The sequence below is a fragment of the Carica papaya genome, chromosome 7 (genome assembly GCF_054855325.1).
Source record: "Carica papaya isolate Zhongbai chromosome 7, ASM5485532v1, whole genome shotgun sequence".
NCBI lineage: Eukaryota > Viridiplantae > Streptophyta > Magnoliopsida > Brassicales > Caricaceae > Carica > Carica papaya.
In genome coordinates this window covers 26,137,695-26,153,483 of record NC_142315.1, presented here as the reverse complement: position 1 = coordinate 26,153,483, position 15,789 = coordinate 26,137,695, and the positions used below count along the sequence as shown (strand labels likewise).

Here is a 15,789-nt window from a genome sequence, read left to right as displayed (position 1 = left end):
GAAAATCATGTTATAATAATTCAGGGATAACTATACCAGAATAGTTTATTTCAGTCGGTAACAAAATGTATTTTTTATTTTGATTATTTAATAAAATAATATTTCAGAATTTTAAAAAAACAAATCTGAAAGATTCTTCGTAAAAAATCGTGCATACAAGAAAATCCTGTTCTTATTTAATTCCAAATCGTGCCGCCGATGTGGTCCAAACAGAGCCGCCAGCAGCAACCACATTGAGTCTGGAGGCTGCTTACAAAATGATTACATACTGAATTTAATTGAGAAATGTCATTTGAGTTTTCTGATTTAATATTTATTATATAAATATTTTTAATCAATTTTTGGGTTTTTGAACTACAAATTATTTTAGGTTTAATTCTGATAATTTTGATTTAAATTTCAAAAAAAAAACATGAGAAGTAATTTTATACGTTATGGTTTTTTATTTAAAAAATTCACAGCACCACGAAAAATAACAACGGTATAATATTTTTATTAAGTTCCTAATGGACTTTTAAACTCGTTGCGTGTGTATATCAAGCATGGAACTATATATAATAAATAAATAAGTAAATATCGGCCTTAGGAAATATTGTCAAAGTCAATAAAGATTATGAGAAAGAATTTCATTTAGTATGTAATTGTTTAATTTGCTTATTCTATTTTTTTTTTTTTTTGTATGTTGTAATAGCCTAGATATAGGAGGGAGAATGGACGGTTGATATTAGATGGGCATTCAACGATTTAGATTTGAGATTAGACTGAGTATAAAAGGGGGATCAGGCTGAGAAAGAAAAAGGAAAAAAAATTAGAGAGTGAGCGAGAGAGAAAGGAAACAAAGGAAAGGGAAGGACGGGGAGTGCGGGAGGAAGAGAAGGAACCAAGTAGGGCGAGAGACGATCAACGGGAAGTTTGCTGAAAGGGGTGAGGTTGTAGTAGAGTTTGTGAGACAAAGGAGTATGAAAGTGAGATATAAGAAAATTTTGGAATTTCAAACTTAATTAGGGCAACACACTGTGAAATCTTGTGTTGCAGGTGTGTTGCAGGTTAGCTAAGATGCACCGAGATAGGAAGACAGAAGTATGTGAGGTGTTTTAGATGAGGAGGTGTGGTCGAACCCTGAAGAAGAGAGAGAACATTTCGTTTGAGCTGTAGGGATGAATATGGTTATAGTAGGTAGGAGCATACCGTATGTACGAGAGATAGAAGCGGAAAGGACTCAAGATTAGTGTTGTGTTGGCTAGAATAAAGCATTCGAAAGAGGAATTGATGTGTAACCAAGACGTGATGGGAGAGGTTTGTACACACTAGATGTATAGGTGAATGTATAGGTGTGCCAGTATGCCTCGCAGTGGGTGTATGTATAGGTACATGTGTAATGGTCTGGAACTTAAAATAAAATAAATTATAAATTAAATGCGAAAGTAAAATAATAGAGTTAAAATTTACATTCCTTACACAATAATTTAAAATAACCAATAGGGATACGGAAATATCTATTCTAAAAGAACAAACAAAAATTAAAAAAATAAACAAAAAGTAAACAACTAAGCATTTTATAACGACATTCACTAGCTTTTGAATGAGTCCGGACAGTGAACTATTTACAACCTCCTTGTTGATCGGGATCTAAATCTTGATTTTTTTTATCTGAAATAGTTAATGAATGAGTGAGCTACACTAACCCAGTAAGAATATCACACTACTCACCGATACAGAAACTGAAGGTGGGTAAAAATCATAAAAATAACAAATTGAGCTCTTAATTTAAGTAAATTCATTTATCATAAGTAAAATCATTTATTGCATGCTTACCGTTGCGAGATTTTCAAAACCGACCTATAGAGACAATAGCTCAAGAACATCACAATCTCATATTCAAGTAAGTAAGAATAACAATTTTCTATTTTTATTTGTCTACTAGTATCCATGGGTATCCATGGGGATGTCCCACTACGCATGAACCAACATCCAACCTTGTCAACTAACCGGCTGTCCCCATACCCCATCCGATATGAGCGCTAAAAATATCATCCCTCAATACCCTGTCCGGTATGAGGGTGAACGCCGTCTCCATACCTCGTCCAGTGTGAGCGTTAAAAATACCAATTTTCGATACCCTGTCCGGTATGAGGTGACGTTCATAGTAAGATTTTCTATGTACCCAGTCCGTCCACCATCTCTCAGAATATCCAGTAAGGCTATCATTCATTCACTCACTTAACTAATCAATTTTTTTGTTTATATTTAATTTTCGGTTTCACAATTTAATCGTAAATCAGCGCAAGACAAACAATACATACATCAAGTAAACACAACTCAATCATTTTACCAATTTCAGTATATTATCATGTATTTAAAGTTGTAAAATCAAACAATTGATTAAACAGAACAAACAATAATAAATAACCGGTTATGTGTCCATTAGTAACCTGTAATTAATTCTCGAAGTTTTTGAAATTTTACAAAATACCGTATTATTGATAATTAAACTTCTATTTTATAACAGGTAATAAGGTGAGGGATTCTTACCCGAATCGGTGTCTGAAATACTGAACTTTTTACTGCGCTTACTGGTGGTCCATGTGTTTTTTGAATTTTTTTACGGAGATTAAAATACGCTTCACGTACCTAAAAATACCTCATAAAACTCAAAATCGGTGTTAAAAATTTTTTTCGGCCAATTTCAGAATTTCGACATGGTGGCATCGCCGTGCTCCGACGACAGCACTGCTACAACGGCAGTTTGCCTTGGACTGACCATTTTCAGCTAGTTTTGACCAGTTTCAGCCGGTTATATACTCATCCCTGTAAGAAAACACATTAGAGGAACTCAGTTGGCCAAAAAAAGTCGAAAAACAAAAATTTACTGGCGACAGAATTTTTTGGTGCGGTAGCTCTGCCGGCTCACCTTCATGACTTAGCGTTTTTCTACAGTCAATCTGTAGAAAACAGAATGGTGAACATAATGGTGAAAAAATCACACGAAACATGAAACAGAAAGGGGCTCATCGGAGGCGATTTTGGTTTTTGTCCGTGGCTGCACCGTCGGGCTTTACCCGCAATTTTTAGTTCATCCGACGTTCCTTTTACTCCAATTTGAGCATGGAAGTGTTCGAAATCAAATTCCGAGCATATAGGAGAATTTTTACTTTTTCTAACAGTCGGAGGTGGTTCCGGTGCGAGGGAGACGGCGGTCAGCTCCCTTCTCTAGTAACTAGTTCTTCTTCTCCGGCGGGGGGCTGGCGGCTAGGGTTTGGGTTCGATGTGATATGAGATATTTATATTCGTCTCTCTTAAATCTGGACCGTTCATCGCATTTGATCTCGACCGTCTGATCGCGTTTAAAGAAAAAATGAATCTAGACCGTTTATCGCGATTTGACCTGCACCATACGATCGCATTTAAAGAGTGAACGAATCTGAATCGTTCATTGCGTTTAATCGCGACCGTTCGATCGCGCTTGAATAGGGAACGGATCTGGACCGTCCACGCGTGTCGAAACGCATTCGGGCCGTCCGATCGCAGGCACACAAGTTACCAAAGTGGCCTTCCGCGTGGCACTGAGTCAGCGTGCCTTGCCACACGGCGCGCTCCAGTTCGTCGGGACTGCTGACTGGACATCCTACGTGGTGCAATTTTTTTTAATTGCATTTTAATCTCCAGTTTTTAATTTTTCTTTTAAAAATACACACATAACCCAAATTTTTACTCATTTTTTCCAAAATTATTTTTAATTTCATCATCCACATATTTTTTTCTAATTTTGCATTAAATAAAATTTTATAAATTTAAAATTTATATTTTTATATATTTTTTTATTTTAAAATTAATCATTTACTAAATTTCGGATCCGGTTATTACAATATGGGTGTGTGAGGCCATTTAGCTGATGTTTACAGGTTCTGGTGTGCTGGTATAGCGATTAATGGCTCACAGTATGTGTATGTGTAGGTGCGTGGGTGTGTGAGGCCATTTGGCCGATGCTTACAGGTTTTGGTGTGGCAGAGTGATGAGTAGTGGCATGCGGTATGTATGGCCACTCGGTGGTTGACAAGGCACTTACCTGGTCAAGTGCATGCGAGGCTGTTGGCTGATATTGGTGAGTTTCAGAGTGGCCATTTAGTGGTCATTTGATGCTGGGATAGTGGTGTGTATATGATGTTGTGATGTGCTGGTGCATGGGGTCGCTTGGTGGCTGACATTTGTGGTTGTGGTTGTTATTGGGGTGAGACCCCAGATTCACCAATGGTATGCGTGTGTGGTCCTTGTGGGCCAGTATTGGGATGTTGGAATGTGAGAGACTGGTTGGTTGTGTTGGGAGGTTGTATGCGTGAGTGTATTGACTGGTGGATTAGTGTTGAATTATTATGGTAATAGGGTCAAAAGTGTGGAGTGTTTTCACGTTCTATGGTTGGTGGGTTGAGGGGGGTAACGGTAGAGGGTTTGTAGAGGTAGAAGGGAGTCGGTTTGTCATTTGTTGGCACGGGATGAGGAAAATAGAGTGATAGAGGTAGTAGGTAATAATCAGAATTAAGTGTGGGTGTGAGGAAGGTATTGAGTGGGGAAAGAGTGTGGTTAGTGAGAAAAAGATGAATGGTATTTAGAATGAAGTAGATATATAATATTGAGGAGGGAGTTTAGCTAATTATTATTCTTTAGTTTTTAGTTCTAAATTTTATCTTACTGGGTTATGTATACTCATTACTTTCATTTTCAGATGCTTTGAGACATAAATCAAAACCGAAATGCTTAGCAACGGAGCACCCAACCTAAAAGAAACAATATATTACTATTGAAATTGAGATGCAGTAGTATAACTAACTGTATTAAAATAGTGGTAGAACTTTTATGTATTTGGTTATGTTTGTAGAATTGCTACGAGCCTAGAGTTATATCCATTATAACAAGACTCGTTTATCTTATAGTTAATGACTAAGAGAATTGGTTAAGTATTCTAGATACATTATTTTGGTGCAGGATAGTGGACATTCTATCTTAATGTAACTAGGACAGGGCATAGGCTATCACATATGTTGTGTCAATTATTATTATTATTTTAATTAAAATGTAAAACATGTATTAATTATATATAATATTTAAAATATTTACAAGAACTAAACAATCAAAAGATAGATTGGTTGCCTACTTTCACTAGATAATGGACTAGACCATTAAGTTAATTTAAAACCCAAAAAATATAGCACTTTAACAAAAAAAGTAACCAAATTTACGACGTTAATAACTTAATTTTCAATAACCTAATTGGGGTATATGTTAGTTGAAATAATAGGATTTACAGCTTCTTAAGAGTCATTTATAACTGCAAATTTTAAACTTTAAATGATACATTATTTTTAGATAAAAAATAAAGATTTCACTTTTAGTAATTAACGGGTTGATAAAGAAAATATTTTCATCAAATGTTTGTTAATTGCTGTATACATTCCAATCACAAACTTTAATAACTTGATACTTTTTATCATTGCATTACAGTGAAGTTGAATGAATGATGAATCTTTTTTTACTTGTTGCTATCAACAAGTATTTTCTGATTGAGAAAAGAAAACTATAGTCACCACTTTGTGAGATCCATCATGCTCATTGGTTAAATTCAAAGGGTTGCCATCCTTCATGGTCAGTGTTCATGTTCGAATTTAGTTTATTCATTTCCGTGATAGGCAAGCTATTATTGATACATAAAAGAAAGTTCTTTGCCATTCTATCTTCATAATTGGATCTTGTTTTTGCATATTGTACATAAATTATGAACAGATTTTGATTGAAAAAAAATCTATTAGATTTAATTTACGGGATTATATATGAATTTAATAATATCTTCATATCTTAATTATATTATCATACTACTATTTTGTATGCTCTTTTAGCAATTATTGGACTAGTTTGTAACATTCATTTTTACGGAGAATCTTACCTCTTAAGTTATATAGGAAAAATTCGATTAGATTTAAAATATTTTGTTTTAACAAGAGTAATCCAAAGTATATTCTTTTTGTTGAATTCATAACAGTATAAATTTTTTTAATATCATAAATATAAGAACTCAAAAAGTTTTTGGTTTATAGATGGTGGACCAAATGATAGGAGTTCAATCAGTGAGTTTGATTTTTCTTAAAGTCACCTAAACTATCTGGCCAAATTTATCTACTTTCTCACATATAATTTTAGGCAAATGAAAAGCACACATTGCACATATAGACATAAAATTTAAAGTACGATTTGATGAGGTGACCCTACCTTATGCCAATTCTTTTTTTTCCATAATTATATTTATAGACCGAATAATATTATAACTGTAATTGTAACTGTACATAGAGTTTATACTACTATACTATTTTTATTATAATTAAATTTTGTAGTTAAATAATTATTATATTTTTAAAAGTAAAAATTATATTTTACTTAAAAAATTATAACCCATCTCTAATTTTTCAGACAATATAAAATTTTAACCATACAACTAATAAAATTTGAGTTTACCAAAACATTTGGTTCATATTATTGGCAACTTATAAGCTTAGGAAATCTCTCATAAGCTACTTTTTTTTAAAAAAAATAAAAAATAAAAAATAAAAAAATTTCTCTTGAAATAAGTTATAATAAAAAGAAAGTCTTGTTATTTTTCTATAAAGATAAATATTAAATAAAAACACATAAACAAAGTATATTTTTCACCTTATTTGAAAACTTATAAATTTCATAAACTTATATAGATTATACTCTTATCATATATATTATGGGGACCCCTCCATATCCAATATTTTAATAAAAATATAAAGAGAGCAAAAATTGGAAATGCAAAAACTTAGGTAAGTATAAGAAAGTAGTGGCGAACCAAAGAAGAATACGATGTTGGAACAATCGTGAACAAATTATTTCTTCTACGCCAACTCCAGCCATTTAAATCTTGAACCATTAATAAGAGGATATTCATTTAATTTTGTTCATATTAATAAAACATTACAATTATCTATTTCTATAATAAAATATAAATAATTAATTTTAAAATTTCATACTTGTTAACAATTTGATTGTTAATATTTTTTTATTATAATTTGATCACTAACATTTTATTTTTATTTTAAATATTAAAATTCTTTTTATATTTTAACAAAAAAATTAAAATAATTATATTATGTTTATATATTTTTAAAAGTGTTCTAGTTGATTAATTAAATTAATAAATCAATTAAATTAATAACGTAATAATTTAGTTAATCCATAAAAATTATTATTTTTAAAAATATTTAAATATAATTTAATTATTTTAATTTTTTTCATTAATAAAATAAATAAAAAATAATAAACGACTAAAACCAATGAACAACGCTAAAAAATAAATTATAACAAAAAAAATATTAGAGATATAATTATTTTTTAACAAATATTGAAGATTAATTTAATAATTCATCCTGAAAATATTAATAAATATATCATTTATTTTAAATTTATATAAATAAATAATTTTTTCATTTATTTGTTCAAAATTGAGATTTTAAGAAGTACCCGCACGTATATGATAATAAAAAACGCAAAAACTGATTTTGTTAGCTTTAAGAAAAATCATAATTGGTCAAAAAAGTGCGTTCAATATTGATTAAAGAACACCGACCACAGTGGGAGTCGAACCCACGACCTTTTGATCCGAAGTCAAACGCGCTAATCCACTGCGCTATGCGGTCATGCTGTGCTAAGATTCAACCTATTTCCATTAGAAGTTTCATACGACGAAGATTTACAAGTAAAATTTTAAAAAAATTTAATACTAAATCATTTTAACTGACCCTAAAAATATATATTTATAAATTAACATATGATTTTACCGGCATAATATTGTTTTTATAATATTTCTATTTTTTTTTTAATTTTACCGACCGTCAGATTTTTTTTCATATTTCCGGCAAATTCTTTATTCAAAATTTTAGTTCTTTAACCGAAATTCAATTATTAAGCTTAATAATTACCCGGAGACTCTTTTTTTTTTTTCTTTAATAATTTAATTATACTTATAAGTTAATCAATACACTATAAATAAAGAAGTATTGCAAGTAAATGTGACAATTAATTTTGATATATATAGTGATTTACAAGTATATATATACATATGTGTGTTTATATTTATATGTATATAGCTTAGTTTAAAATAGCACAATATTTTAAAACAAATAAATATATTTATTATTGATTCAATAAAAATTGAAGAATATAATTCAAAAAATTTAAAACTTTAACTTAATGTTAAATTTATTGGTATACATCAATATTATCTATTTCTTAGTAAAAATACTCAACATCGACCTATTTAAAAATTTTATACATCCATTAAAAAATTAAAAATAATATATTACAATCGTTTATAAAAGTCACGCTAATTAATTACGAGATTTTAATTAAGCTCTTTAAAATTAATTTATTAATAATTAACTTTTTCGATTTAACGTATGAAGATAAAAAGAATAGAGTTAAAATTATCAAGCAGATGAATTAAATTTCCTTGAGCTCTAGCTCCCGACTACATCTTTTGGGACAATTTCCAAGTCATGCGGACTAAAAAATTTTATTACCATTATTTCCATACTAGAAAATATCTATCAATATACCTACATAGACACTTCTAAGTATCCGGTATATATGTTTTGCTAGATATCGTTTTTAACAATTAGATCGTGGTAAATATTTTTTTTCCGGCATAATCCTTATTTATTTCGTGATTAGAGTCGAGCTAGTTCACTGAGATTAATGGGATAAGCATCTGTCGGGAAAGGAGATCCATATGCCTTCTTTGCTAGTAGCAGGTCCATAGCTTCTGTCGTATGAACTAAATCCCAAAACAAATATTCATTTCTATTTTTACAAGGAGTTCTATATGGAAGGCAAAGCTCTTGACCTTGTGCTACTTCGCAACAGCTTGCGTTTACAACTTTAATACCTGTGGAAACAAAAATTTTTAATTGTTGTCGAAATCTAATTCAAAAAATTGAATATTATTCACGTTCATATGGAAATGATTACCTAAAGATTTGAAATCAGTGGTCTCGCTGCCATAGATGTTAATGTAGGTAAATTTAGAAATTTTTGAATTTCGATTGAGTTGATCAACTAACGAAATAAGCCTCTCGTTAAAAAGTTTAGCAGCATTGTTGAGTTCCGGAACACACCCTTGTGCATGGAATTCACCTATTTCCCTGAGAGTGCAACCTATTTGGCCAATTCCGAAAAGAGCCACCTTTCTTGCTCCGTAATTATACAAAGTCTACATACACATATATAGTAAAAAAGACATTATTAATGCATGTATCTTAGTGTAATATTAAGCATTATTGTAATATGTATGATTTAGTAACCGAGTCAAATTTTAATTTGACTGACTCCAAATGTTGAATGAAGAAAAAAACTAATGAAGGAAGGGATGAGTATATAGATATACCATAATATGGCCGGTATAGGCGCGAATGAGATGGTCAGCAAACTGTTGTGGGTTGAATTGTTTGCTGGAATTGTAATACTGAGGCCTGAAGTAGTTGTTGATATAATCATTCGCACCAATTCCAATTGAGTAAATGCATTTGTTTAGGTACCGTTTGGCTGCTTCTTTATTTCCCAATAATTTTTCCACGTTTGAAACTGTAACTCCATGATTTTTTAATTGATTATGCAAGCTTATTATACCTCCCTATATTTCACATCATTCAGACCAAAATTTAGTTATATACACACACCATTCGTGTGTATAATTTGGAATAACTTTGAGGGTAAAATTAAAATTACTGTAAATTAATTATTTACCATCTGGGTTCCAGTTTCGTTGAGAATGCCGGAACCGCCGGAGGCATAATTCAGACCTTGAAGTACACCACGGCCTCTTCCACTGGTGGCAAATGGTGGGATATAATTGGTGAAGCCAAGAAGGTTTGCTGTTTACATGTAATACAATTTTGCTCTTTAATATTTACACATTAAGTTAATATAAATCAGATAAATATGTAGCTAATTTATATAGAAAGTGAAGAAAACAAAAAGAACAGACCGACAAAATCTGGGAGATTACGGCCATTGCTGAATCTTCCGGTAGAACCGGTAGGAAAATCAACACCGTAAGGCGGATAATTAACTTTAGCAACGGTAAGTTGATAGTTATTATTGCCGTTATCGAACACAGAATCTCCGAAAATGAAATAACATGGCACTTGGGGGGCGGCTATTACAACTGCCGGTATTAAAAATGCACACAGCAGCACGCACAAATATCCCTTATCCGTAATCGCCATTACTAGAAAATCTGTGAGACAACGAACACAAAAATATGATTTTGTGTTGAAAAGTATTTCAACGAGTCAACCAGAGATTTATTAGGGAAGACAGGATCCAACAACGGATGGCTAAGAAACATGAAACCTTAAAGACCGCTATTTATATATATGTGCATGTGTGTGTGTATATATGTGTTTGTATAGGCAAAAAAAGAAAAGAAAAAAAAAACCCATTTGTTGTATTTGTAAAATCTTTACAAAGACTAATATTATCATTGGTGGAAACCATTTCTGAATCATTTTTAACTAAACTATTTACAGGACAAGAAAAATACCTTTGTTGTTGTATTTGTGCGAGAAAGAACAGTGAAGTGTCTTGTTTTTAAAGCAGCGGCAGAGGAAGAAATAACTAGATGGATAATAATAAATTCGTAAGTTACAAAAGCTTACGTTGTCTAAAGTTTTAATTTTCAACTTTAAGTATTTACAGTTTCAAAATTTTAAACACATTTTATCCATCAATGCATGAGAAACACTTAATTTTAACATTCGTGTAACCCGTTTGGTCAAGGAATTATTTTGTGTAATCTTTTTAACGTTTTCAATGAGTTAGTGCAAATTTCTGAAAAATCACACTAATTAATTTCATAATTAATTCTTATTTATCACTGCATTCATCTAAATAAAATTAATCTAATTTAAGATTAATTCAATATTACATGCATTTAGTCAATATTAGATTAATGCATCGTATAAAATTTGTATAAACTGTATGTAATATATTTTAGTTACAAGATGATGTTTAGTGATTATTTGTAAACATAAACATAAAAGAAGAGTTCAAGTATATGAATGTTCCCCATATTATATTAAAAATTACATACATCTTTCTGCATATCTAAATCGCACGTGTATATACATATATATTTGATATATTTATTCTTTTTATAAATTGTAACATGTCATTTGTGGACATTCACAATCATCTTCAGTTTTATGTCAGAATTACATATATTTATTCTTTTTGTTTTAAAAAAATTAGTTCAAACAGTTAATTATTATAATTATTTTGATTAAAGAATTTTTATAAAAATTTTCTTTTATTAAAAAAATATAATAAATTTACTAAAACTTAAAACTCAATTTAATTATTTTACAATGCCAACCAAGAATTTGTACCTGAACAATATGTGCATATATATATGTATGTATGTTTACATGTCGCTTCATGTCACTATTTGATTATATATATGTATATATTCTTTGTTGACTTGAGATTCTACATGGAAGAACACGAACCTGTAATGATTTGTATATGCTACTGGTTACAAATATAACAACCAGTGTCAACCACAGAACAATCTTCTCAATCTCCTAGAAGTTGTGACTACAGTTTATAAATATATTCAACTGAAAATTAAGAAGTGAATGTCTCTCTCTTATGTACATGATTCAAGGTTATAAATACAACCAACTGCTGTATAAGTGATTAAGCGCAATGTTATCGGTTATCGATACCTTGAGCTTACAGAAATATATGTACTATGATGGTTTCCATCCAACTGAGACTGCCTTCAAAGTCATTGCAGGAAAAGCATACAAAGCACAAGCACGAGTAGATGAGATTCCTTACCATATCAGCATTCTGGTTATGAATTAAAGAAAATATGCATCTTTATCATCTTCAAACAATGTTCAATGGTTAAGTTCCTCAGTAATAAATAAGCTTTAATGATATGAAAACATCTAAAGCTTTGATGATATAGATCTTGCGGCTAGAAACAACATAAACATGTTCATAAAAACCTCAAGAAACTAATTCTATCTTGCAATGACAATAAGGGAAAACAACCATACCGATTTCTTATGGCATTTGCTAAATACAGCCCATAATGTAATAAGAGCCAGGCCATGCATATATTTAACACGATTAAGAAACTGACTTGCATGGTTAAATCATTTCATGTATCAAAACCTGAATAAATGCCACTTTCTCGTAATAATCTCTTCTCTTCTTCGACATAATTCTTCCCTCTACTAGCCTGACCCAGTTCTCTTTTCCTTTTCTCTTTCTGCGAGAAAGAAATATTCTTTTTTTCTTTCTGAGTTTGCACATTCGTCAGCTGTTCGCCACTCAATACTGCAGCTCTAGTTTTCTGTCGGTCTTCATAACGTTCATCAACTTCCTCAGTTCCTTTACTTTCTTTGCCTGTAGACCAAGACCAGTTTGGCTTCTCTTCTGGTGGACGCATATTCAGAACAGATAATCCGCCTTTATAACCATGACGCTTCAATGCTTCAAAGTCAATAGCAGTAGCACCACTTTTTTGCTTCCTAGACCTGACTGTACAAGTCAACTAAACCAAAATCAACAAATATTCTTTTCCCCATTTACCCAAGAAGAAAACAAAAGCAAAAATAAAGGAAACACTTGAATAGCCAAAATATGGAATATATTGATATTCCCATGACAGCCATCCAAATTCCAAACAGATCCAAAGTTGATACATATCAAATGAGAAAAAATCAACAGGATCCTTCATATTTAGTTTTTTTTTTAATTTTTTTTTTAGATGGAAAATCTTGGATTGCATCTAATTCTCATGCAAGGATAAAAAAGAACCATACATTTCCCGAGTAAAAATTTTCCTAGATTAGGCAACATAAAAAAATATGAACAATACATTATGTTAAAATACCTGCAGACTTTTTTATCTTTGCCTTGTCAGCTCTTTCAACAGCTTCAGAATCTGAACATGATGCTGAGGATTCATCAGAAGATAATGAATCATCCTCCTGATCACTCCATCGCATTGCCCTCTTCATGGTATAATTACAATTCTCTAGCAAATGGTGGGCAGCTAAGTTAAAAACACCAGTAAAGCAACAATAGTGATCCCATAAGAACCACAAGGATATTACAAACAATCTAATACCTTTTGGACATGTATGGTATAGAAAACTGAAACAAATGACATGTGATAAAACAAAGAAAAACAGAACAACTGCACTTAAAACATTAGAGCAAAACCCTTACTATTATCTTTGGAACAAATGAATTAAAAATCTGGATTATGTGAAAATCTTGATCTGATACCTTTCTATTAATTTTACAAAAACGAAATTGAAAAAGAAAGAGTTGGCTGTAAAAACCTAGCTACTGAAAAAGAAAAGAACTTTGTGATCACGTAGTGTAAGGATTCAGATGCTGGTTATTCTTTTAGAGTAATGCTAGCTGCAGAAATTTGTTTCCCACCCACATGGTTGCTATGTTAGTATAATTGACAAATAGGTTAACATATATATATATATATATATATTACAGCTATCCTGGAGAAAGAAAAAATATGATGGGGAAAAGATAACCTAGTGACATGGCGTAACAATACCCTCTTCAAACCTTCTTGTCCCCCCCGAGCATTTCTTTTACATGAGAGAGACAGATTCAGTGACAATCACACTTCTATTCCTACACCCTTGTTCCATTAAAGACTAACAGCAATGTCATCCACAATCACAACTCCAGCAAGGATTGACCTAAATTGCAAAGGACTGTTTCTTCTCTAATCAATCGCACAAATAACCTCATCCTTATCTGTCTTGTATACTCTAATTTCATCTGTTGGTACTTTATCAAATATCGGGACCAAACACGTATTTCAGCTTTCATATTTATTTTTCTTCCCCTTCTACTACCGTTCGTTCTTCATTTCTTCATATTTCAGTGTCAGTAAAGCAAAATCGAAATTAACTTAATAGAAATCGAAAAACGCACAACTAAAATCTCAATAAGCAACCAAAAAATCGAACCGGAGTAAAATCTCATTTAGGCAGTACAATCAGCTTCAAATGCTGCTACAAAATATAGAGATCACTGATAGGTATACCTGATTTAACTCGCTTTACGCAATCCACTCCTCGAACAAGACTGCAAGAATACTTTCGTTAGGGTTTACACTCAATGAGACAAGGGACAGAGAATAGAGAGAGGATTTTTCGTTGATATATCTTTTTCTTCAGGGAAAAACGGCGTCGCTGCAGCTACGCCGTAACAGAAACGAAGCAGGAAGAAATTCACATTAAATTACGGTTTCGCCCCCGTCCAACCTGGTATTTACGCAAACCATCTCTTGAAAGAAACACCCCCATTTTTCTAGGTCCGCCTTTTTATCATTAAATCACGATATTAATGAACTCTTTGATTTTTTTTCCAATTATAAAAGATATATATATATATATATATAAACATGAGAATTTAATACTTTCCCATTGAAGATACCTTTACTAATTAAGGAATAATCTTTCCAAAAATTATCATCCTTTTCAATTTTTTTCCATACATAGAATTAATAGCTTGAATTTTGAATTTTTATTAGCTTAATTATTATAAATAGCAGTGGTAATGAGAACATTGTGAGATGAACACATAATCAATTCAAACTATAAACAGTTTCGAGTTTTTGAAAATGGCCAAGTACTCCTTCATCGCCATTATTCTACTGCTCGCATTCGGTACCTTTACTTTTCCTTTCTTCATAATTTCTCTTCTTCCTTTTCAAATTAACAATTACTTATATTTTCTGATTACACATATATTGACAGAAAGAGGATTGTTGGTGGATGGTGAAATCTGTTCGGATGATTTGGGATACTGCGATAATATTTGCGATTCAAACTGCAAATCGATTCATCCGAAAGGCAATGGAACTTGTGTAGAGGATGAGGCTTCGGTGATGGTGTGTAGGTGTTCGTATTTCTGCTTATCTCCTCCTCCACGTCGTCGATGTAATGTAGGAATCGATAGATGTACTGCAGCTTGTAATGAGAAGTGCTGCGACGAAAACTGCATGTCTAAATTTCCAGAACATCTGAACTGCCATGGATCCTGCTCCGATCTTTTACCGCCACAATTTAGTGTTTGCATTTGTGCTTATGACTGTTAGATCTTTGCAAGATAGCAAGGGTAAATTAGGAAATAACTAATAATATGCAGAATAAAAAGCGTAATGTATGTATAAGGGTAATTTTGTCTTTTCAGTTTTAAGAAATTAAAGTTAAAAGAGTTAGAAGAATGGAGATCCAGAAAAATGAGAGGAAGATTAGAACCATCATTAGCCCAATTACAACTTCTTGTCTCTATAGCCTATATATATATATATATAGGCATGTATTTAAAGGAGAATACATTAAAAAATTATTGAAACTAGAATATATTTTTTCTCTCAAATCCCGTTAATTTTTGGTTTTTTTTTTTCTTTTTCGTTTTTTGGAATTGAAACTATATATTAAATTTGTGACAATTTTTAAAAGAAAAAAAATTATAATTTTACGTATAGTAATTTGAATTATTGTGAAATAAAATTATATATAATTTTAAAAATGTAGCAATTTGGTATTTTTAAGCTTAAAATGATTGTGTTATATTTTTATTAAAATTTTATAAAATTAAAATTTGAGCTATTTAAAATTATTTTATAATTAACAACAATAGCTATGGGCCTCATGTCTAGAATAAACA

At 31.3% G+C, this 15,789-nt stretch overlaps 2 protein-coding genes and 1 non-coding gene across 4 annotated transcripts; all 3 read right to left on the bottom strand.

Moving 5' to 3' along the window:
- Positions 1 to 7,629: 7,629 nt before the first annotated feature.
- On the bottom strand, positions 7,630 to 7,703 carry TRNAR-UCG (transfer RNA arginine (anticodon UCG)). The gene has a single exon. It is a non-coding gene; the product is annotated as a tRNA-Arg (tRNA).
- A 736-nt stretch (positions 7,704 to 8,439) lies between these two features.
- On the bottom strand, positions 8,440 to 10,400 carry LOC110811064 (GDSL esterase/lipase At1g29670-like). Its single transcript, XM_022037436.2, has 5 exons — positions 10,049 to 10,400; positions 9,808 to 9,935; positions 9,449 to 9,694; positions 9,034 to 9,274; positions 8,440 to 8,950 (listed from the first exon to the last, which is right to left on the bottom strand). The coding sequence occupies exons 1-5, from the start codon at positions 10,287 to 10,289 to the stop codon at positions 8,733 to 8,735; spliced, it is 1,074 nt and encodes a 357-aa protein (XP_021893128.2). The 5' UTR covers positions 10,290 to 10,400; the 3' UTR covers positions 8,440 to 8,732.
- Positions 10,401 to 11,986: 1,586 nt separating this feature from the next.
- On the bottom strand, positions 11,987 to 14,384 carry LOC110811048 (uncharacterized). 2 transcript variants are annotated; one of them, XM_088207373.1, is made up of 3 exons: positions 14,159 to 14,384; positions 12,971 to 13,132; positions 11,987 to 12,615 (listed from the first exon to the last, which is right to left on the bottom strand). In XM_088207373.1, exons 2-3 carry the CDS (start codon positions 13,095 to 13,097, stop codon positions 12,233 to 12,235), a joined length of 510 nt encoding a protein of 169 aa, XP_088063499.1. In that variant the 5' UTR covers positions 13,098 to 13,132; positions 14,159 to 14,384; the 3' UTR covers positions 11,987 to 12,232. The 2 variants fall into 2 exon arrangements, with proteins under 2 accessions (XP_088063499.1, XP_021893099.1); XM_022037407.2 differs by having other exon boundaries at positions 12,971 to 13,114; positions 14,159 to 14,379.
- Positions 14,385 to 15,789: the final 1,405 nt, after the last annotated feature.